General features: G+C 42.5%; 1 protein-coding gene across 2 annotated transcripts in view; it reads right to left on the reverse strand.

Annotated features, from left to right (window-relative positions):
- Positions 1–197: 197 nt before the first annotated feature.
- PIGR (polymeric immunoglobulin receptor) overlaps positions 198–24,872 on the reverse strand; it is a 65,013-nt gene continuing 40,338 nt past the window's right edge. The window contains exons 3-12 of one of the 2 annotated variants that reach the window (XR_014790659.1): positions 22,168–22,506; positions 20,171–20,500; positions 19,759–20,082; positions 17,175–17,489; positions 14,387–14,525; positions 5,756–5,874; positions 4,594–4,722; positions 4,011–4,069; positions 2,219–3,009; positions 206–1,979 (exon numbers count right to left, since the gene is read on the reverse strand). Coding sequence is in view for 1 of the 2 variants with exons in the window: in XM_084853354.1 (XP_084709480.1) it covers positions 2,920–3,009; positions 4,011–4,069; positions 4,594–4,722; positions 5,756–5,874; positions 14,387–14,525; positions 17,175–17,489; positions 19,759–20,082; positions 20,171–20,500; positions 22,168–22,506 (1,844 nt within the window). In the remaining variant the exon portion in view is untranslated. Of the gene's footprint in view, positions 3,010–4,010; positions 4,070–4,593; positions 4,723–5,755; positions 5,875–14,386; positions 14,526–17,174; positions 17,490–19,758; positions 20,083–20,170; positions 20,501–22,167; positions 22,507–24,872 lie in introns of both variants that reach the window. The other variant, XM_084853354.1, reaches the window with a different exon arrangement.

A 24,872-nucleotide genomic window follows, 5' to 3' on the forward strand; every position in this document is an offset into this window, starting at 1 on the left:
AAATAAAGGAAGTCATTTTGGAAGTGTGTGGCACATGCAGTGGCTTAACAGGATCTTTAAGTTTCCAAGGTTATCTTCCCTTTTCTTCAAGACCCCTTTAAGCCTGGTGATCTTGCACTATACCACATTAACATGTGGCCATGACACTCGGCAGTATGTTTCTCTCTGAAGCTTGGGTAAAAACAGCAAACACAACTCCCAAACTCAGATGCTGTACCCTAATTGGGATATTTATTCGTGAAAACACACAATAATCAAAAACATTGTGCATTGCATACAGTCTTCTTAATGATCAAGTCACTGATCACGCAGAAATATAGTCCATGGGATCAGGCTTACAAAAGAAAAACAAACATATATGTCCAAGTTTACTTAATTCATTTTTAAAGATCTTCTCTGGAGCCCATCAACAGAAAAATCCAGTACAGAGTCATCTAGAACCTACATTTCTTACTGAACAACAACAACAACCACCTTTGACATCAGTCTTGACCCATTCGCTCATTACAATAAGAACAGGTGTTTTTGATTCCACGTGGCTTTTACTGAAACAATGCATGGTACATTGCATTACCTGTATGTGCAGAATGCTTCAACCCATATGGTTCCATCATTAATTCACATGGCTGATGGGGATGGTTGCAAAACCAGAGCAGACCCTATAGATTATATAGCTGGCATCCCTCAGTTAGCAAGAGGACACCACTAGGTACGCAAAGCCTTGGGCAGTTCCCCTTGGGCATCATGGAAGGCCAGCAAATTATTGCTTTTAAATATGCCGTGACTGTATTTTTTACTCCCAGAGTTGCATCTGTTGTATTTTCTGCCTTGGGTGCCAAAATAACTTGGTCAGTCTGGAGTTCTATGCGGGGGGGGGGGGCATTTGTTGCTTTGCCTCAGGCAGCAAAATGTCTTGGCTTGGCTCTGGGAGGGACAGGTAATTGCCTCTTCCTGCAGCCCCCTACTCTCACTAGATCCTTTGTTACTTTTCTGCAGCCAAAAACAATGACCTATATCCCATTGCCATTACTTGATAATGCATTCCAGCACATGATTTCAACCGATTTTACAAGTATGCCATTCACGGCAGGGTTGTACCACCAGGCATGGTTGTACCAGAGCCTGGGACATCTGGGTGAAAAACCTTGTTCAACCACAAAGCTCATTAGGTGGCTTTGAGTTAGTCACTCTCTTTCATCCTAAGATCCTTACAAAAAAGTGTTGTAAGGATAAAACATGATAAACCTATGTATGCTGCTCTGGGCTCCTTGGAGAAACAACAGCTATATAACTAATATGGTAATTAACTTTAAGTGTGTTTAATTAACTCAATTTGCTTCCTCCAATGGGATAAAAATCTTCACATGCATTGTACTATATTTTATCAAACTGTATTTTCATTAAGATCTCTAGATTTCTGCTTTTTATATATAGACACGCTGGCAAGACATGTGCACAAAGGTTCCAAACATGTATATTAGGGAATTCCCAGCCCCCTGCTTCAACTCAGACCCCCATTTCAGAAAATGGCCTGCCTCTGATTCTGCTCAGAATCATAGTTGCATGGAGATTTGTGCAGAAGCAGCCTTGATGTTTTGAGGCGGGGAATGCGATTATCCCCCTATGTTCCTTGTGGGCCATTGTTCTGAAAATGATAGACAACCTAGAGGCGTCCTTAAGTAAGAAAATTGCAAAGTTTTAGAAAGATAGGTACAGCAGTTCATGTGGAAAGGGAGTTCTCCAGCTGGGGGTGTGTGATTCCTTCCCCCCCCGGATGTTTTTAAGGGCGCAGTCCTATTGGATCTGCCTTCAATAGTCGGAGAAAACACAAAGGATTACGAGTGTCCAGTGCAGAGCAGGAGGAACGGCAGAGGCAATCCTCACCTCTGCCATGCCTCCCGCTCTGCAATTTAGCTAGACAGCCATTTTGCCCATCTGAGTGAGGCTTTGGGGAGGGGGAGAGATGGAGGCTGGGGAGGCTGGGGATATGGTGTAAGCCATCCCCTCCCCACCCACCGGCACGCTCCCTTCCCTCGGAGGTTGCCTTTGCCACCTCAGAGAGGCAGCCAGTGCAGTTCTCTCCATGCCAGCTGCAGAGGGGTCAGGTAGGGGGAGGGGAGCTCGGACTCCTGGGTCTAAGGTCAGAGTGCTGTCTCCAACCTCGGGTCCAGGAATCCAAACTATCCTATGCCCCCCCAGCCCGAATCTGTCTAGGGGCCATATGATTGCTCTCTAATTTGTATGAAAATGTGCACATCCTAGAGGTGTCCCCACTCCCAGGCAAGAAACTTGCCCTTGGTAAATCTGCCCTAGGATTGGAAGGTGGTTGTGACACTCAATTGCAATCCCTCCTCCCTCCCCTTGCAGCATTTAGAGAAACAAAAGCAAAAGACACTATTTGAAGACATAACATCTGGCATGTCTCCAAAACAGGAGGAACGGATGAAGCTTCATTCTGGGGCAGCTTCAGTTCCATTGGCTTCTGAGGGAAGCCTGCTTCACCTTGGGAACCAACAGAATCAGAATGAAGTGGCCGCTTCTGCTCAGACTTTGGACTTTGTCTGTATCTGATGTATATCCCTAAAATAAATGTCATTTATTTCACTGAATTAGTTTAAAACATGTCAGTATTTGACAAGTACAATTAGTTATAGGGTGTGTTTTTTTAAAAAAAAATCACAAAGCTTTATTATTTGTTTGAAATGAAGCTGTTAACTCTTAAAGCAATATATCTGAATCCAGAACTGTCTTATCATGTAATCAGTGATAGGAATGAAACAATTTGAGAAAATATTAGTATCTTAATCAGCATAACTGTCTGTTCACTGATTTTAGCCAAAGCCTGCCTTCAATCATTATTGCATAATTTGCTTCAACCAGTCTTCAGAAGTGTCTGCAGTGAGACTCCTTAGCAATTTCCTAAGTTTCCTGGGAGCTTCTTGGAGGAGGAATGTTGGCTGAATCAAGCAGGAATGTGGTATAAGCCATCTCAAGCTCTTCTTTGGAGCCCTAGAAGAATGAACAGAAACCCCAACACTATTTTAATAAGCCCAAGGACCACAACTGGGAGTAACATGACAAAATGACCCACTTCTTGAGAGAACGCTGGAGTTTGTCGAGCATCTTTGCAATACAATAGGTCTTGTGGCACCTTAAAGCCTAACAAATTTATTATGGCATAATCTTTCATGGACTACAGTCGACTTCATCAGATGCAATTTAACATTACATCCCTCATCAAAATATGTCTATTTAGAAGTACAATCTATCTGCAGAGGTTTCTGGTACATACATGGGCCTTGTTGGATACTACCCACTGTATACTACAACAGGGCTGCCAGCAGCAGTGGGGTGTCCTAGCTGGCAGTGGCACATGCTCAGCCCCTACCACTGGTGGCCACGATGGAGTTGTTCGGGGGAGGGAGCACGCAAGGAGCAGAAATGCTTGTTTCCAGAAGAGGCAGGTCCTGCAAGGCCCACGTTGGATGCTATCCAGTGTCCAGTTTTTTGCTCTAAAATATGCTTCATTCTTTCCCTCTCTCTCTCTCAATCTCCCCAAACACCCCAAAGGTACTATGTACTATGTAGCACTATTCAGAACAGTCAGCTCTCATTTGTGATTTACTATAATGACTTTCAAATGTGTACTTCACCTGTATACGTCATTGGGTGTTAGGGAAAAATTAGACATACAATTTGCACATAACTCCAGTTCATGGGTTAAACAGCCCCTGAATTGGTGGGGCCACGCGGGGCTGAGTGAATGCACTGCCACTTCTGCTTTGCACCTGCTTTGCCAAACAACCCAGGAATGACCCCAAGGGTGAGAGAATTCTGCAGTTTAGGGGCAACCACCAAAAGGTGCTGCTTTGCAAAGCGTCACTAAAAGAAGGTAATGTATACAGGATACCAGAAGCTATAAACGGGTTTTTTTTGTTCCCCATGCTCTGTAATTTGGATTACATAGTAGGCTGTTATAGCCCTGTTAAAATAATCTAGCATGCTCTTACCCTTTTTGTCTTCTTTGATTTACCAGCCTCCTTAGGACTGCCAGTAGTAATTACATACTCTGTAAAGAATGAGAGACGTTAAGGGATGGAACATGAAAATAATGGAATGCACCCCTTATTCATCAGTTTATTTATGACTACACCATTCTATTTAAATATTAAACAAGTAACTACTTTATCTTTGTTGGAAATCGTTGAATAGACTGCGTATGGGTGTAACAAGATCTAGAGATGCTTTGAATAAAAGGAGTTATCCGGTGATCTCTGCCCTATGCGACTGCGGAGACTTGCAGACAACAACACGTATGTATATTTGTCCTTTGTGCCCTGACCAATGTACACATGAGGACCTTATGACAGCGCGACAGAACACAATTAATGTTGCTAGTTTGGGGGCAAGAGTTGTCTAACTTTTATATATCTTAGCTTCTACATCTTATATTTTAAATGTTATGTGTTTACATAACACATAAGTATGTTTTTTAATTGTGATCCTTCTGACGCGAATTAAATAAATAAATAAATAAATAAACTTCGTTGACAAATGCTAGGTCACAAACAGAATATTTTTGAATGATATTACCATCCGTGCCCCCTATTTGGGTCTCATGAGGTCCTTCCATGCACACATTGTCCTTTGCCCCATACTGTCTTGCATTCTCAAAATCCGTCATGCTGATGTTTGTCCTGTAGCTTCCAACTGAGACCAGATCTATAGAAAGGAGAGAAAATGTATATTGCCCAGTAAAATAAATCCTTTTCACCCTTAAATTCTTAAATCTGAAATGTATGCTATAGCCTTCCAAACTTCTCTGAAGTGGTTTGATGTACCTAGTAAACTTATGGCGCAACCCTGCGCTCCTTGGGAGGACAGCTGAAGGGTTGCTGGATGTGGCAGAAGCGCCATTTCTCCACCAGAAAGAGAGGCCCATGGGCAGGATGGCATATCTGCTGTTGGAGGCCCATTGCCCTCAGTGTGGTGGCAGAAAGCTTTGCTACCACTGCTGTCTCACCAATTCCATGGGCCAAAATGAGGCATTTGGGGGACATGTCAGGGGTGTGTCAGAGGAGCCCATAGATCCACAGGATCCTAAGCCCCATTGTTCCCTGATATGCACCCAGACAGGCCCAGAAAATATGACATCCCCAGAACTAGTGTAGTTAATTCCCTCATATTTTTTTCAATAGGAGGGTGGAGGAAACTGAAGGGCAAACCAATGGAAAAAGCCACCTCCACTCCTGCTCTTGCCACAGCAGGGCTTTAGATGAGGGCGTTGCTCCCCCCTCCCCTACCACCACCATCCCCCCACTACCACCACCATAGAGTTGCTATGTAAGTCTGCAATCTTATACACAATTACTTGGGAGTAAGTCCCATTGAAACCAATGGGATGTACATGTCAGTAAACATGGAGAGAATAGTACTGTAAATGTTTTACAAAGCCAGGCATTTATTCCTGGTTTGTCTTTACTGTTTGTGAAAGTGAAAGTCAAAGAAATATAAAAAGGAATTCCTGGTGTCATAATTGCTGGAATGAAACCATTAATCTTTCAAATAGTTCAGTCTTTCTGGTAGCGTATATACTGGCCCAATGTATCACTTGTTCTAATCATCAAAGATCATACTTCTGTGTGAGAAAGTACTGCTGCTATGTGAAAATTCAAGTACTCAAATATATATTACAACAGGAAGTATAAACATTTAAAATTATATCCTATGCAGGCTACAGCTGACACAGACTCACCTGAATTCTTGAAAAGCCTGAGCTTCACAACAACAAAGATTGTTACAAGAAGCAGAAACAAGACTCCAAGGGGGACCAAAACAGAGACAAGAACTGTGGAATTTTTACTTCCTTCATGGCTGGAAAAGAAGTGGAATTGACACAGTAGTGCCTTTAGAATGGTATAGCTAATATGCAAGTGCATACCTACCAATACTCTTCAGAAAGACAGTGGGATGGTTTGGAGATAATGCTAAACCACAATTTAGCATTTCAAGAATGAGCCTAGCTTTCTCCCAGGCTTGCACACTTCCCCCACCCTCCACTTCCTCCTCTGATGTAGCCACAAGAAGGAATTCAGAAGCCTTTGCTTCCATTTCTAATTAACCGCAGCTTGTTGTGTCATTTGAACCAGACACACTGTGGCCCATCTTAACTATAGTTAGTGGAAACAAGCTAACTTCAATCTATAGTTTATGAAGCTGGCTTGTTTCCATTAACCCTACTTAAGTTTAACCACAGTTTAGGGTACATACAATATGCTAGACTGCAGTTAATCTAAATGGAAGCTTAAGCTTCTGCTCTCCACCCTGTAGCTATGCTGATGAAGTGGAGGTGGAACCATGCGAGCCTAGGGGAAGGGTAGGGTAATTCTTCTAACACTTAACCATGGTTTACTGTTATGTCCAAATAAGCCAACAAGTAACTTAAGATGTACAATATTTAAAGTGGAAAACATCACAGTAAAACAACTGAAGAAAGCAATAGTCATCATCACTCACATGATCATCACCCTCCAAAGTTATCAGAGTTCTCCAACTTGAAAAATGGAGGGAACAATCCTATGGCCACTAGTCAGCAGCTAGACAGCCATAGGATATCTGGTTTTCTGGGAACTGACCTTCACCCCCTTCCATGCTGCCTCGCAGGCAGCGCGGAAAAGCCCGTGCTCCGCACTCACAATGTTGCAGAACCCAGAGTCAGAGAGACCACGGAGTGAAGGAGAAAGAGATTCTTTATTTAACGTGCGGGCTTAAGGCTGGAATCATTTCCAAAGAGCCAGAAGCCCCGAAATACATCAGCACATTGGTTTTATAGACATTGTGACACATATGAAACGGCTCCTCCTCCCCCTCCCACATGGGGTTGCAGTCCTCAACATTTCTTCTCCTAGCACTATTGTTTATAATACAAGAACTGGGTTATAGGGTAGCCTGATAAGGAGAGAACAGCAGAGAACAAAATATACAATTGTATGACAAGATAAGGAATTCCTGTGTCTCGTCAGCTTACAACAATATATTCAAGGGAGAAAGAGCTCAGCAAGAACATGAAGCATGAGACTGCATGAGGCTACTTAGTCTGACCCCCGATATGGCTGCTACATTCCCCCCTTAAATGCATAATTTCATTACAATTATAGTATTTCTGATAATCATACAAAGCTTTTTGTGACATACATATTACTTAGCCTCTTGTTGGGCTATTAGAACGTAGAGGGCAGCAGTTTTATTAGCTGAGACATAAAACAGATTGGTTAAACAGCGCATAAGACAAGGAACACAGAGACATAACAGAACTTTTATGAACAACACTGGTAGAATTAGGATGAACAATGCTTCAAGCCAGCTAAGATCTGGAAGCCAAGGGGTTAACTAATTTAGCTAATTGTTTTTGTCTTATTGTTTTGTTAGCTACTATATTGTGCAGCTTGTTGATCTGTTCATTTACAGCATTGCCATTATCAGTTAAGTTAAAACAACAGAGCTTTTGGTGTGTCTTACAACTTAAATGATGAAGAAGGAAGAGGTAATCTATACCAGCTCTATTTTCTAGAACTGCACCTCTTAGATCACGCAACTCTTTATTTAACAATGACAATGCTCGTGAGGTGGCATTTATGCTTTTGGCTAAGCTGCAAGCTAACCGGTTGATCTCCAGACCATCAGCCAAGGCTAAACCTGGAACCCCAACCAGTGACATTGCTAAGGCCAATTTTTCTGAGTCAGAATATAACTGCACATGACTATTACAATTTTTAGTTAGTTGGAGTGCTCAAGGCTGCCATCGACGGATTTTCTCGGGCTACAGGGGAAGAATTGGCACCATTTCAATTGGCGGCTGAGGCAACATGGGTGGTTATTAGACAAGTTGGCAGGAATGAATGCCCAAGTGCGGGAACTACATGTTTAAAACCATCCATGAGGCAAAAGCATGTGGGCATCATTAAAAGATATGTTTTGAATGTTATTACAGTAGAAGGGGGACAGGGATAGCTTTATATTTTCTGGAAATTTTTTTGACAATTAAGCATTTGTGCACACGTAGCATTTGTTTCAGCAACGATGGGGGTGCGTAGAGTGAACTCTGTAGGGGGTAGGATCTTTGCAACTACGCTCCAATTAGCATTCTGGGAATAAACTTACACTATAAACTCTTAACATGGTATATTTTTGAATTTTCCCAGGATGTCTATAGACAGGTATTAGGCAAGAGCTAATACGCCTGTTTACAGGTATACCTCTTGGCAAACAAAAATGTTTTACTCTTGTGATGTTAGCCAGGTGAAGCCAGTAATTATCAGCAAATCACTGGGACAAACTTTTCCTTTCAGGGGCTGGCCCCCCTTTTTGCACCTTATTAAGGAAACACAATGCAACACTACTAACACTACAACATGCATGTTTGATCTTCTTTGGGATCTGACCGTACGCCGGGCAGCTATTCACCTGGCAAGCTGCAGTAGGGTCTAGTCCCCTTCTTCAATTCTCCAGTTGCAGGTCTGACCGTACGCACGGGGACAGTCTTCCGGTGTGTCCACAGTAAGGTCTAGCCTGAGTCTTCTTACTGCTTTTTCAGAATGATTTTTAAAGGATTTTTGAAAAGGAAAGAAATCCTTTCAAAGGATTTTTAGGATTTTTGTTCATAGTCTACTCTCCCCCTCTCGCTTTCTTGACTCGTGTCTAATGTATCCAGGGTTTAACTCCAGCTGCTTTCATAGCTGCGGGGGTGGAAAGTATGACAGTTTTCAGTCTTCTCCATATGGGAGTCAAAGGGTTATTTTTCCCTCTTTAACTCATACTTTAACTCTTGGTTGGAAAGGATGAACTTCTGTGATGGGAATTGGGGGCTTATTTTCTAAGACAAAGCGACGCTGGGCTTGAAGAACTTTGTTCAGTGTTTGGACTTCTTGTTTAAGGCTAACCTTTGCTTGCTTTTGATGCTGCTCCAGTGTCAATCATGAAGTCAATGTCACAGCCCCTCACAGTCAATGTCACGGCCCCTCTCAAGCTGTCTCCCTCTTCGCCCATTCTGGCCCCTTTGGTTTTCTCTTTTGTGTATTTGATTTATTTTATTTGGGCATTCATGCCACTAATGTCCATCTTGTCCACACTGGGCACACTGGTTCTTTTTTAAGAATCTTCTGCCTCTGCCGGGTCTTCTTTTCTTCTTTCGTTCATGTCTTCTTGGGCCCCTGGGTTGAGGGGGGTATACTGGCGATAGGCATTTGAAAGACGCTCCAAGTACGCTCTGGGGCCTCGGTGGCACCTTGCAGCACTTTAGACACTTTGGTCATATTAACTGACTTCTTCATACCTGCTTTCATGGCTTTTAACAGCAGGGTTTGATACTGGGTGAGGCGCTCTAGCCCCACTTGGGTTTTGGGATTCCAGCGGGGGGGAGGGGGTTTACTTACAAGGAGACTTTATTGGGTAACTTACAGCACACAGGCGTACTTAATGGTTGGATCAGACAGCTTCTCTGAACCACGAACTATTGGGCTAAATGGGTTTTATACCATACATGTTACCCATGAGGCAACACAAGACTAGCAAGCATTTTCAGCATAGGCTAGAAGTGTTTGGTTCTCAGGCACAGCTTCCTGTAAACAACTTCGCTTCCCAAGGTGCTTGATAACACTTTTATTTATTAGTATGGGAAGACAAATTTTTTCTCTTTCTTTTGCTTTCTTTTTCTTTGCTGATCTGTCTGTATTGCAGATCATGTTTCAAACTTTTTATATAAAACTTTCTGCTCCATGCACCAGCCTTGTCTCTTTATTTGTCTTTTTTAAGTTAAACTCACTTACTTAAACCTTTCTGCCTTACACTAGTCCCAATGACACACATTTGGGATAGGCTCTTCTCCTTCTAGTTACATTTTTCTTCATTTTAAAGAACTATTACATTATTGTGGCTACTTTACCCCAGGTAATAAGCTCCAGGCACAATCAGCTGCTTTTAATTTACCCTGGGGGCAACTATGGCCACGCTTCTTTTTTACAAATGTTTTTTCTTTGCCTCTTGCCTTTTATTTCTTTTTTTTTCTCTCTTCTCTGTCTTCTACTTTTTCTATTCCTTTTTTTTCTACTTGCCTTTGTCTTTTCTCCTTGTCATCTATTGGGAACCACACTTAGTATCATTTGGAGTTGCAACTAACACTAATCTGCAAATATCACATATATTTTATGATATTTAAGAAATCATAAAATATATACAACAAACTTTTTCTGCAATTTAACACAATGAATGGAAAACACTTTTTGCATGGTAAGGCATGATGGAGCAGATCCAGCAATTATACTGCTCTTCTGGCATGCTCAGGGCCCATTAAAATCAAGGGACGGGCATACCCACACACGCAAAGAGTTCTAGGTCACCATTTTTGCATCGGCAACTCTATGCTGCATGAGTTCTGGCAGAGGGAAATCTAAAAGTCATAGATCAAACTCAGCCTGCTGTACACTGAGCTGACTACAAACATAGACACACGGTCCACAGCGACGAGAGTTTAAGTTTATCCAAAGCTTCACAGCACTGTCCATGGCAAGTCTTTGACAATTTAAAATTTTAGTCCATGTGCAGAGTGTCTCTAAAAGCCCAGATGATGATGGAGGCAAACAGAGAAGGCTCTGGGCAATGAAGATGAGATGTTTCCAGCAAAGGCTCTCCACTTTTCCATCAGTTTAAAAAGGGAAAGTGTGGCCCTACACCCCTTCTGACAGACAAGGGCCTTTAACTTTTTAGCAAGGCCTCTGTCTAAACAGAGCGGCACAGCTCAGCTCTCTAGCCGTGACGCTTTAACTTGGGCAACTCCTCTGTAAATTTTATTTTACTTCTGTCAGGTTCTCTCACAGACATTTTAAAAACTTACTTTTTTTTCTCTTCTAACCTGGTACACGAAAGCACTGAAACACTGAGTGCCGAAACTCAGGACACTGGGGGGTGATGGGCATCGCCTTATACTTGCATTTTTCAGGCAGCCATTAATCTTCGGGGAGGCGGTGGGGTGATTTGCAGGACTTCAAAGGCAAGCTTCTTAGTTTGTTTGTATTTGTAAATCCCAAGCTTAAAACAGGACACAACGAGGTACAGGGCCACCAAATTCTTGCTTTGGCACGGGCAACAAATAACTCGGGTCAGCTTTCTTCGCTGGGGTCTCAAACAGGAAAACAGTCTTAATTTAAAGTTGTAACATCACTGACAGCGTCAGCCAGCCAGCTACACAGATCTCATTGTTTTTTAAGACAGTTGCTCCAATATCTTCTTCTCAATCAGGTTGGGTCTCCCAGCTTACACAGTTTATTGCAGCTTTCAGGAGCATGGTAGTAGTGTGATTTTGGCTTGGCCAGGAACATGCTGTCTGGTTTCTCGGTCTCTTCAGCACACACAGGCAGTGTAACACTGGACACTTAAATCAGTGAGATTTCTTCATTGCAGGGAATCCCACGGCAAAAGCTTAATGGTTACGCTCTTCAGAAATCATATAGCCGATGGTCAGTAGCTACAGGCTCTATGCAATTCTAACACAGTTCAAAGCTAAACACGGTTACCTTGACAGAGATCTTCAACATGGTCTTTCTGCTTCATTCTGCTTTGGGACAGTCTTATGGCACACTTTTCACTCGAAGAGGGGTCTAGCCTGTGCTCTGGGGGCTGATTCTTCACCTTTATTTTCTATTTTGCCTTCATCTTCTGGGTCTTCATTTTCAGTTTCCATTTCTCAGGGATTTCATCTCAATTAGGCGAGGTGATGATGTTGCACAGAACGTTGTGGGCAATTTTCCTGCCCCCCCTCTCTCGGCGCGCTAGGCTAACAGCTACTTCTTCGGCCTTACACTCTCACGCTCCCAGGCTTTGTTAAAAGCCAGACTGTCCTGCAACATTTTTCTAATTAACAGCCTCAGATCTTGTTCTTTTTTTCCTCTCAGATCGACCTTGAGCTTTTTGCTGTTTTCTCTCTCTATTCTGAATCTTTTTAAAAAAAACCTTTTTCCTTCTTTGTTTGACATACATCTCAAGGGGGTGCAAGGTTTGCTTCCCCCACCACCCATAGCCTCCCTCCTAAATTGAAGACAGACACAATTAGGGAATGGGAATTGGTCAGTGAGTAAGGGGTCTCACTGGCCGACACAAGAGGATTTTACACACCACGCACTTTGCTACTGGCCTGGGCACCTGGATGGTCAACGGTATGCGTCAGAAACCGCAGTAGCCACTCACACAATCATCAATCTCTCCACTGCATCCATATGTCCCTGCCACCCACTTTTCCCACTTTTTACCAGAGCGGAAAGCAGCTTCCCCAGCTTCCTCAGCTTCCTACTGAGTACTGGCGTGCTGGGTACTGGCGCCCACTCGGGGGTGTGATCAGGCCCCCCTTCTACCCGCAAGGAGTAGGTTCTTTTTGTATACGTATACCACCAACACTGACCTTCTTCATAAGGCGGGGCCCTCTTTTTTTCTGCCCAGCGGCCTTTCTCCCTAAAGGCGGGGCCCTCTTTTTCCCATATACTTGCCTTTCTCCTGAAGGCTTCCAATGTGGGTTTCAACTCAATTGCAGCTGCGATACAGGCAGGGCTCAAGTTCCTTCCTCCGCTTCCCAAGGTTCTCTTGCTGCTCGCTGCCGTTTGGGCGATCCCGGTGCAGGCTTTCTCCCATTCACTCGACAAAAAGTTCGGTGGCGCCAAGAAAGGGAGGCATGCGCCGAGCTCGTCTTCCCGGTGCGGCGATCAAGAGCAGGCAACTGCCACCTGTCTGGCTCAGAGCCTGCCACATCCGAGTCACGGCACCATTTATGTTGCAGAACCCAGAGTCAGAGAGACCACGGAGTGAAGGAAAAAGAGATTCTTTATTTAAAGCGCGGGCTTAAGGCTGGAATCATTTCCAAAGAGCCAGAAGCCCCGAAATACATCAGCACATTGGTTTTATAGACATTGTGACACATATGAAACGGCTCCTCCTCCCCCTCCCGCGTGGGGTTGCAGTCCTCAACATTTCTTCTCTTAGCACCATTGTTTATAATACAAGAACTGGGTTATAGGGTAGCCGTGATAAGGAGAGAACAGCAGAGAACAAGATATACAATTGTATGACCTTTGACAAGATAAGGAATTCCTGTGTCTCGTCAGCTTACAACAATATATTCAAGGGAGAAAGAGCTCAGCAAGAACATGAAGCATGAGACTGCATAAGGCTACTTAGTCTGACCCCTGATATGGCTGCTACAACAAGAGGAGCACGGAGCATCCAAAACAGGGCGTTCCAGGGGGCATTTCAGGGCAGGGAGGGCAGAAATGCCAGTACGACACATCCAATGTGTCATCCAGCAGCCATCTCCCCCGCTCCGCCCTCCCTCAGCTAGACAGCCAAAATCGGCTGTCTAGCTGCAAATGCAGGGCAGGAGAAGCATGGAGGGAACAATCCTCAAGCATGATTATAAAAATGTAACATTGAAAGATACTCCACTGTATTCCTATTCCCTACTACTGATCCCAAGATATTTGTAACAGATTAATTTACTCAACTAATGAATACATTATTTCAGTTATACAAAATGATAGTGCCACAGGCAGAGTGATTTTGAAAGGCGTCCCTTCCCAGTCTTGTTACCAAAAACCTTTTAAATGAGAAGGAAGACCCTGGGGATACCTGGGAGTTTATGAATTCAAAACATGCACTCTACTATTGAACTATTGCCTCTCCTCACAAAAAAAAAACTTTTTCGTCAGGTGTGGAAACTGAGGCCAGTACATGTGATCTGTCATATTTCATCAAAGCAAATAAGTGGCAAATACAGGGAAATTGTTCATTGTCTGCTTCTGCATACAGCCCATTACAGTGCAGTGCATTTCACATGATCATTTTGATGCCATGTGCAAAAGCAGCAGAAGGTGTGATTTCTGAGATGTGGTGAACCATGATTTTATCATATATCTGACTGAGATGTACTGCATTATTCCTTAATAGTCCATTTGCCTTTCAGTATACAGTAACCATATGAAGATTAAAAATTAGTAGAACAAAATATCCAACATTTAAACAAAGATCCAAAATTAGATAATCCTTCAATTACATCCAATCCAGATTGTATTCCCAGAATGGGACAAGTTAGCAGAGGTCATGTAGGGGAGTTCTGCTGACCTGTACTGTTCGGGAAGTGGTAGTTTCCACTAGTTTCCTGGGTTGTGCTAGCAAGTGTTAGTTTCCTGTTGCACTAGCAGTCATTCCCACTAGAATAATGTGTTTAGAGCTACCAGCATTAGATACTGCCCATTAACAACATGGGGATTGTACCTTCCTTTAGATCTTTTTGCTTCTTCATATATGGTACACTGATAAGTCATCATTAAAGTCGTTTTCTGTGGCTCACCTGTCTGCTGAACCTTCAGCTCCAGCTGCCTCCTTGGCTTCATTTAAGACAGCACCCTTATTTTCAGCATTTATTCCAGGAATAACAGCATCACCTGGTCCTTCACCAGTATTGGGAATTTCTTCAGAGTTTAGAAGTACTATTTAGGAATGTTTGGGCAGTTGGTATTCAACAGCACATGAGAAAGCAAAAGGTAGAAAGAAAGAAAGAAAGAAAGAAAGAAAGAAAGAAAGAAAGAAAGAAAAGAAAGAAGAAAAAAGAAAATAGTCAATACCTTTAATAGGGCCATTCCCCATATTTTAATAATTCATGTTAACTACAGTATACTTGCTGACATAGGGCAAATAAGCAATTTGTGAAACAAAAACATGGCACTTGGGGAATACATTATTTATCCTATAGTCACAACATGTAACATCAACAGGCTAATCCTAGTAATACTGAAAATTGTTCTTTTACTTTGGACATGTGCACTGTCACCGCCCGCACATAACATTTATGGCACTCTGTGCTGTAGTGATATTAAGCATTTCCAGGAAGCTTTTTCAAGTGTGTCTTGTCATTATTATCACAGTTATTATAGAGAGTTCCATGGGGCTGGCTCTATCATGCCCAGTATGTTGGGAAGATTGATCTAGCTACAGGAGGCAAGAATAAACAGCTACTAGAGTGGAAGAGATTTCCTGTTCCACCAGCCTTTGTCATAATTGGCCAAACTGAATGACCCAAGCATAGGTTCCAAGGTGGCAAGCAATTAGAGATGCTGTGGCAGCTGGCGTGGGCAACAGTAGGGCAGTGTATGGGACTAGAGCAGCCATCTGAAATGCTGGCTGTGCTTTTATGCAGTGATATGTAGGCTTGCTAGGTTTAGATCCTGAAGTGGCTTCCCTACCCTCAAGAGACGCATAGAAGGGGAAATTCCACAAGCTGTGTGTGGCTCGGCCTATCACTGCAACACTACAATGGGAAAAGTCAAACTAACATTTTATTTCTATACAAGTTGCTTTCACACATTCGCATCAGAGTTAGGTGCAATAAAGCCCACTGGAATAAATGCCCTTAAGATCACCTAACTGTGTTGGATTGTTGTCAGTGTGTCACTTGCAGTAGAGAAAAAAGTGTCTTGTGAATTGTTGCTCCCTTGCTGTGTCTAAGGCTTAAAGATAAATCATTGCAATCCAGCAAAGCGTGGGCCTGCGTATAGAGGAGTGCCATCCATTGCTAAGGCATCGCCGTGCTGCTGTTATTTGTCGTAAATGGAATTGCCACTCAGTATCCACACAGCCATTAACATCATGCTGCATACCACATTTTCATTGTGTGATTCCATGCCACACTTCCAGTTGTCTGTCTTCTCTTACCATTAAGGAGGGGAATGAATGGACATTGGAAAACTATCCTGGACTCCCCTCCCCTGATCCTTCTCCCTCAGTGGAGGTGAACACCAAAGCACACTACTTACTGCGCATGGCGACTGTGCACTGATGTGCCTCGGTGTTTGTGTGGGTGGGTGTTAGCCTCTATAGTTGAACTGGGTGGCTTTTACCCATTCATAACTGAAATTCCCCACCCCTCCCAAAGTTGATGGAAGAACATGGTGTCCTTGCATTTCTAAGCACTTTGCTCTCCTTTGCTGAGGCTTGGGAACAGCTGGAGCTCTTCCCAGCTCTTAATGTTGAGAGTTTCTTTTCCCTCCCTTTCCCACCAAAGTCCACTGTATGCTCCCCAATCCCCCTCTAAACCAACAGGAAAGCCAGTGCTTCCCTCTCCCGTACTACCTCAACTGTCATGTCACAAGCACACCTCTTTCCTCTTCCTTTCCTTGGCAACCTCCATACCCACTTACCTGGGAGTAAGCACCACTGAAGTCAGTGGGACTTACTTCTGATTAGATATGCATGCAGTTGTGTTGTCAGCTTCCAAGTTGTTGGGGTTCTTTTGTTTTTTTTTTTGAGGGAGGGGAATGAAAGAGAGAAGGGGGTAATGCAAATGTTATTTCCTTCTAAGGAATAGAGCAGGGGGAGGGCAACAAGACATTGATTTGACACTCCATCTGATTCCTCATACCAAACCTACCTCAAAAGAAGTTACAGCAAAACTGTGCACAGCTGCACAACTATGCAGGTGTGCTTCTTTGCAGATCATTTAATTTTTAAATGCACCATTATTCACAGCTGCACAACTGTGAAGAGTTATTTCCCCCACCACAAGTGAAGTGAAAGTGAAGCTAGGGAAGAAACATTACTGGTTGTGCAGACTGAAGGCACTCCCACCAATATGAGTCATTATAGTGCACCGCTGGTTCATACCAAAATCACTAGTGCAGGGACATCCCCCAAAACAAAAAAAGGTAGTAAAATGAATCTGCAAAATACTGGAATATAGAGGCAAAAATCACAGGAGATGTACAGTTTGGTGAGTACATCTTGTGGCACACAAGGGAGCCAAATGTTGCCTTAATGGGGGGAAAACCACAAGCATGATCCCATTCCATAATGGACAATGGGAAACCCTCAGCTACACTTGCAGCACTCAGTAATTATAATGTGGTCAATATTTAGATGCAACACTCATAATGAACCTGTTTAAAGATGGACAGTGCAGCAGGTATAACCTAATGCAGCCTTCTCCAACTCGATGCCCTCCAAATGGGTTGGACTGCAACTCTCAGCATTCCTAGCCAGCCTGCCTGGGAGTGATGGGGGTTGCTGACCAACCCATCTGGAAGGCACCAGGTTGGGTAAGACTGACCTAGTCTGCTGTCCCTCTGATCAGAACTGAAGCTCACCTCCATGCACTTGCAGATGCACTGCAGCCGTTTCTCCATAGCGACCTGCATTTCTGACTCCACACCAATACCACCCTTGATCTGATGTTAATACTTGGTCAAAGTTCAGGGTCAAAATTCTACTGTCTTTGTCACAGTTAACGATCATGCCAGTTTGGTTTTGTTCAGATGAGGCAAGAGGCTCACACCCAGTGTTCTTCCACTTGCACCAGTACTTCTGGTAAGGAGCATATTTGCATGGATAAGAGCATGATAAAGTCAGTTGGGAGCCAGCAACAACCTGGGTTTCAGTTTTTACTTCTAAACTGCGTTGCCCTGTTTCAGAAGAGAAAGGAGAAAGAGGAAGAAAAACAGATGAACAAAATAAGCAGCCTAAACTTTAGCATTACAAAAACTACTGACTGGTTCACACAATATACTTCCTTTCCATTCCCACCCCACACCCCACACACATGATATAAGCAGACCTGACCCTGACCTTCCTATGCATGTATTGATATGGATAAATATAATGCATGAACCAGGCAATTAGAGATGTGGCAGTAGTTCCCATTATCAGAATTATATTTTTTACCAGCTATGATCATGATAATATGATGCCAACCACACCCATGATTTTATGTTCACATGTTAACATTTAGCCATCATATTCTTAGACAATGCCAGGCCTCTTTGTGAGGAAGAAAAATGTATTGGATGCAAACTAGCCTTAAGACATTTGATTTTGGCTCAGGATCCATCCTGTTTGCAAACAATACAACTCTCACCTAATATGTATGACCCAAAGCCAACCTACCTGACTTGTCCCTAGCCTACCTGCTGGAAATGATTATCTTCTAGTGGATACTCCTACTCTTAGAGGATCCCCAAAACATCATTCTTAAAGGGTCAACATTTTTAAAAACAACACAATAGTCATGCTGCACAAAGCTAAAGCAGAACACATCTATCTTCTGCCAGGGAAAGACACAAAGGCCCCATCTACAAGGGGGATTTACTCTGGTTCTACTGTGCCTCACAGACAATTGTGTCAGATGATGCCCCCCCTCGCATCAACCCCACATTTTTCTGCCCAAAAAGCTGCTTTTTCACAAAGTTGTTTTGCACCAAATTTTCCCATCATGGTGGCTTCAGTGTGGTTTGGGAGTCTGTGTGACCTCAGTTGGTTTTGGCACAGACTGGAGAGAGCAGCACTAATAGGAGGAAGGGAAAGTTGCATCATAAAAGTGTGGACATGAGAAGTGTTGGCTAAATACAGCTACTCAGAAGTAGGGCTGTGCACAGACACACACCCCCATTGACTTTGGAGGCCAATTCAGATCTTCTGAATTGGGGCCCAATTTGCTTTGGACTTATTTCCTTCAGATTTGGATCCAAATTGAGATTCGGGTATCCAAATTATTCGGATTTTACGTTTTTCCATTGACTTGCATTGGAAAACAGAAATGACCATAACTTCAGTTTTTATGGTAAATACATGAAATGTGGTGACCTGGCAGCCCCAATGGAGACTGAATCTGCCAAAGTTCAGATAGTTTACCCTAATAGTTTTTATACTAGGCACAGGTAAAATTTGCTTTTTTCAAGAAAATCTCTCAAAGCAAAGAGCTATAATTCTTCAGTTTCCACAGAAGTGCATGAAATTTGGGCACCTGGCAGCCCCTATGGATGTGACTGAACCTGCCAAATCTCAGGCAGTTTGGTTCAGTAATTTTTGTGCTAGCCATGCATAAATTTTCCTTTTCTCAGAAACTAAAACACAACAACTGTCAGCCACACAGGGGATTAGAGATCCTAATCAGAAGGAGTTTAAGGTGACAACTAGGAGGTCAGTATCCCTAATCTCTGGTGTAGGTTGTTGGGGATTTTTAAGTACAAAAGTACTTTCCCTTTGTCTGTCCTGATTCTGCCACTGACTTGAGGCTGTCATTAAGGGAAGAAAGAAAAGTTAAAAAATCTCTTCAGCTGCAAATTGCAATACACATTACCTGGAAAAAAGTCACACTGACTGAACTCAATGGGACTTATTTATTAATTGCACTGTTGCACTTTCTCTACTCCATATAATTTTATAAACCTCCCCCTTATTTGCCTTTCTTCTAAATTAAATAGCCCAAACACTGAAGCCTTTTGTAGAGGAGTTGTTCCAGCCCTCTGATCATTTTGGCAGCCCTTTTCCCCAGGAACGGTAAGATGAAGCAAACATTTTAAAAAATACATGTAGCCTAGCCTGATCATATTCTTCTTGTGGTCATTTGATGTACACAAAGAAAAACAAGTGACAGGCAAAGTGTCTTGGAAAATCAGCAAAAGTGATGACGACTCATATTATGTGTATTGTGTAGTTATTTGCCCCATAGTATATATTGGACTGTGTATTAGTGTTCTGCTCTGGCCACACACTGTTTGCTTGTGCACAAACAGTGTGTGGCCAAACTAGCCTCATGGCTAGTTTGGTCCTGTGCCTGGATTATGCCCATTACCTGAAGCTAAGTTTATCAGATTTAGGTTCTCTTTGTAGCAGTTGGCTAAAGAGGCATAAGGCTTTGTTGAGACACACAGTACAAGATGCATGGTTTTGTACCTTCTACAATTTTCAGCTCTGTTGTTGACTTCCTTTCATGTTCTCCAACTGTCATACACCAGTAGTGCCCTGCATCATGCTCCTGCAGTTGATTCAGTATAATGGTGTATGTGCCATCTTTTGGGTTATCATACATCACTATCCTTCCCTCATATTCACCCGGCACATATCCAAGGTTGTTTATTAACTGAGTACATCCATGTTCTTTCCACTTGCACCAATATTTCATTGTGTCATTTTCTTTCGGGTCATAATGACATTCAACAGAGATCGAACCCCCCAGGACTCCATGTAGCACTGGTTGTCCATTAGGCACCGAAGCATCTAGAGAGAGAAACAGGGTATCCCTTAATAGTGATCTGGGTGTGAAACATGGCAGATTTAGGAGAGCGGTTCCTGGCCCATTACCCACCTTCATAGACGTGTACATCCAGTTTCTTGGATTCTCCTTCTGCCCCATAGTTTCCAGCTCCACAGAGATATAACCCTGAATCTCCCTTCTTTAATTGGGTCATAATGATATTGAAGGATCCACTAATCTGAAGATTGCTCAACAGAACTCTTCCTTTGTAGGAGGGGTCAATAGTTCCAAAGGTGTCAATGACTGTGGAACACTGGGACTTTGTCATCTTGCATAGATACTTCCTAGCACTGGCGTATTGAGCACCGAAGGCGCAGGTCATAGTCACTGATCCGTGCTGCTCAGCGTAAAAGAGTTCAGCTTCTTCAGGTATTACTGAATCTGTATAAACAACATGACAAGTCAGTAGCTGTTCCCATTTTCTGTCTTCCACTGTGCTATTCCATGTTGTGATGCCGCCTTTCACATAATTCAGCCTTCCACAACCTGGTGCCTTCCAGACGTGTTGGACAGCGATCATGGGAGTTGCAGCCCAACACATCTCTAGGGCACCAGGTTGGGGAAGGCTGACATACTTTATCACAGTGCTTCTGTATTATGCCATGTTTCCATAACTTATGAAATATGCCTGCGCTGTATTACTACATCAGGTGCTACATATTTATGCTGCATTGCACAGTTGCAGATTTGCACAGCTTGTGATCAACGAGCCATGTACTATCACTTGACAAAGCAAGAGAGTTATCAAGATCCGGGCAACCCTGCATTCATACCTGGTGAACTACGTTTGGCTTAGCAGCTCACAAATTCTGCAGGCTTGTGCTATTTTGTCAAACATTCCATACTGTAATAAACAAATAAATGACACTGATCTAGTAGAAGTTCTTTTATATGGGGATGTATGGATTTTGTTAAATCTGTTCTTTCTGTGTTCTGTGGATTGTCAGGCATCTTTTGTTCTGTCATCCACTCATTGATGGAACTGGATATTTTTTAAACCAGAATTTCATTCTTCTTGCAGTAATTTCCATTAGCGCTACTTCACATTATGCGAATTAGCGCAAACCACCCCCACAAGTGAAATATCGGTCCGCAAGTCTGCAGAATCCTTGTGGCTTGGAAAAAAGCTGCTCCGCTGCAGAATCTGAAGATCAGATTCATAGAAATCCAAACTCATTTGAATCCATTGTGGATTTCTTTGACATCCTTAAATTAGTAGGTCCGGTGGTTTGGAACCAACATGGAAACAGCCCTCTTTTAACAAGTGAAAGGCATTTCAAACATTTGTAATAACAAAAATTAGCTTGTGTCATTTCTGAATTTTTGACATTCTAGATCTTTCAACAAAATACAATTAAACAGTTGGAAACTTCAAGGCCTTCCGCCTCTCCAAATGTTCACGTCAGGAGGTTTTACAGACAATTATAACTCTATTCCCACACACGCACGTATATTCTCAACACAGCACTGTCTACTCAGATCTTCTTCTTCCCAGAATAAAAGAGTGCCCATGATTAAAAAATAAGCTTGTTCAGTTTTACAGGGGAGGAGGAAGGAAAACGGTAAAGATTGGCTGTATTTCCAATTATTTATTTGTTTGTTTTAAGAATTTGTAATCCATCCCTTCATCCCCAAAAATGGATCTCAGAGTGGTATGCATAACATTTTTAATCTATGATACAATTAAAAACAACATAAAACATTAAACAACAATGTTATAAAATGGAGAGGAATGACAAGCTGAAAATATAATAGTTTAAAATATGTGGGCTAATAAAAAGGTTTTAACCTGGCACGGAAATGAATATAGTATTAATGCCAGGTATATCTGCTTCAAGAGGGGATTTCAAATCTTGGGTGCCATCACAGAAATGACTTCTTTTTTGTACATGCATAATGCACTTCTCCTAAAGATGGAACACAGAAAAAGACCTCCTGTGATGATATTAATGCACAGGCAGTCTCATTGTCTGAGAAGGTTTAGATGTTTGGATATCTACAGCTTGATTCTTACAAAAAATAAACAAGGTAATGTTATATATCTTTACCTTCAGAAACATCCAGCTTGACTCTGAAGGACAGTCCTTTGTCATTGAGACCAATGCCACATTTGTACCCCGCTGCGTCTCTTCTTGACAGCTTTGATATTTCTATGATGAATATGCCGTTCTCTGGAAAGTCTGTTATTGAGGCTCTACCTTCATACTCCCTGGCAACAAAGCCATTGGAAGAAATAACAGTTGAGCATTGCCGTGTCGATTCCTTACACCAGTACTTCCTGCTATGTCTGTTCACACTGGTGCGAGGGTAGAAGCATTTCACAGTAACTGAACCTCCAAGTAACCCAGTCACCTGTCTTGGCCCAAATATGGGACTTGAAGAGGAAACTGAAAAAGAGAAATAAACAATGCACTTCATTGGCTGCCATTGTATTACCAAAGACAAGAGCTCAACTTATGATGATAGCCAACCTACAGGTCTTCAATAAGACTGAGCCCCCACCATATGGACACTGCATAAATTTAATATGTAAAATGTTTCTCATGTAAACATAAGCTCTGTTCTGCAATGCCCCTGATACACAGCATGTTGTATGTCCACACAGTTGAGAAGCCTGCATTTTGCAGAGTTCCAAATGGCACATTCTATGCATGTACAGTGTATATTGTACACTTTGTATGCCCATAGGCTCAGAGCAGAAAAGCTGTGTCAGTGTGAGGCAGCTGAGATAGGGGAAAAATTCAGGGGACCCATGGATTCGGATCTATGCACTGAGTATCCTTATCTGGTTAACAGAATATACCTGTATAAGGGAAGTTTGGAACATTGGAAGCTGCCTTTTACCAGGTCAGACTATTTGCCCATCTGGACCAGTGTTGTTTTCTTTGACAAGTAGTAGCTTTCCAGGATCTCAGGCAAGGTTCCGTTACAGACACCTCCTGTGATCTTGTTTTAACTGGACCAGGGATTGAACCTGGGTCCGTCTGAATGCAAAGTATGTGATCTACTACTGAGCTAACATCTCCCTTTCACTTTCTGTGTGCAGCAGCCTTCCCCAATCTTCCTCCTGATATGTTGAGTTACAACTCCCATCATCCCAGTCAGGCTGGGGTGATGGGACTTGTAGTCCATCACATCAGGAGGACACTGGGTTAAGGAAAACTGGTGTACAGCATAGAAGTGTCCACACAGGGGCTCTCTCTACATACATTCTAATGAATGCATACATCAGTGGCAAAGTCTGTTGTCACAATGTCAAATTTAGCCACACCCACACACATTAATTAGAATGTGTAAAGAATGTCTGTATAGAGCTACAATCACTCCCCTTATCCTCACATACCTTCTCTCTCTCTCTCTCTCTCCACACCCCCACACCCACACACACACCAGCTCCATGACAATGGGTCTGATGGAGGAAATGCAAGTCCTTCAAGCCAACAGACAGAAATCTCTGGGTGACAACTGGTGATTATTTCTTTATTTCTTGCTTTGTTTTTAAAAATTATAAGCTGTGCCTTCATCCCCAAAGCTGGATTTCAGGGTGGAATGCACAAAAATTATTATGATGATGCCCCACTTTCTTTCTTATGAAGTCCAGGGCCTGATTCTGCTCTTTAGTCTCAACAACAGGCCACTGATGCCTCTTGGTGCCTCCTGGAGCCAACCCTCCCCCCGCCAACCTACCCACTTCCCTCGTTCACCATCTGCTTCTGCTATCTTGATTACTTTTTGTTGCCCTACCTAGATTTGCCTTGCTGGATCCAGAAAAAGCACAACACTGACAGCAAATAATGCAATTTGAAATTTGAAAACATTGGAAGCCGAATTCAAAACTTGATGTTTTAACTGCATTAAGACTTTGAAATAGTTGGAATTTATTCCAGTCTTCCTGAAAATGTTTCACAACGCTGAAATTTTGAAAGTGATTTAAACCTCAACTGAAAATAGAGCCATAACTATTGGACTATGAGGCATGGAATTGCAAGCCCCTTTTGATCAAAGTGCAGCTGACTGGACATGCTGTTTTTAATGAAACCTCAATTTGGTTTTCACTTCAGTGATATAATGAAGGATAAGGAATGAGAAAACCAGGGAATCACCAAAGTTATCAGATTTAAAATGTTAAGTAGAATTAATTTCAGTATTGTCTTGCGCAAACACCAAAAAGAATATGGATACAACCCAGCAAAAGTTAAGCATTTTTCATTTCCATGAATTTAAATTAAACTATTAAGATGTATAATTTAAATTCATGGAAATGAAAAATGCTTAACTTTTGCTGGGTTGGGGAAGATATACCCAACTGAATGCAGAGTTCCAGAGAATAGCAAGGAGAGACAAGAAGGCCTTCTTAAGTGAACAATGCAAAGAAATCGAGGAAAACAACAGAATGGGAAAGACTAGAGATCTCTTCAAGAAAATTGGAGATCTCAAGGGAACGTTTTGTGCAAAGACAGACATGATAAAGGACAAAGAAGGCAGGGACCTAACAGAAGCAGATGAGATTAAGAAGAGGTGGCAAGAATACACAGAAGAACTATACAGGAAAGATCTGAATGTCCCTGATAGCCATGATAGTGCGCTCACTGAACTTGAGCCGGACATCCTCGAGAGTGAAGTCAAGTGGGCCTTAGGAAGCATTACTAACAGCAAAGCTAGCGGAGATGACAGTATTCCAGCCGAGCTATTTAAAATCCTACAAGATGATGCTGTTAAAGTGCTGCATTCAATATGCCAACAAATCTGGAAC

This window comes from Heloderma suspectum, chromosome 4 (genome assembly GCF_057233095.1).
Source record: "Heloderma suspectum isolate Gila_16-S chromosome 4, 16-S_ref, whole genome shotgun sequence".
Lineage (NCBI taxonomy): Eukaryota > Metazoa > Chordata > Lepidosauria > Squamata > Helodermatidae > Heloderma > Heloderma suspectum.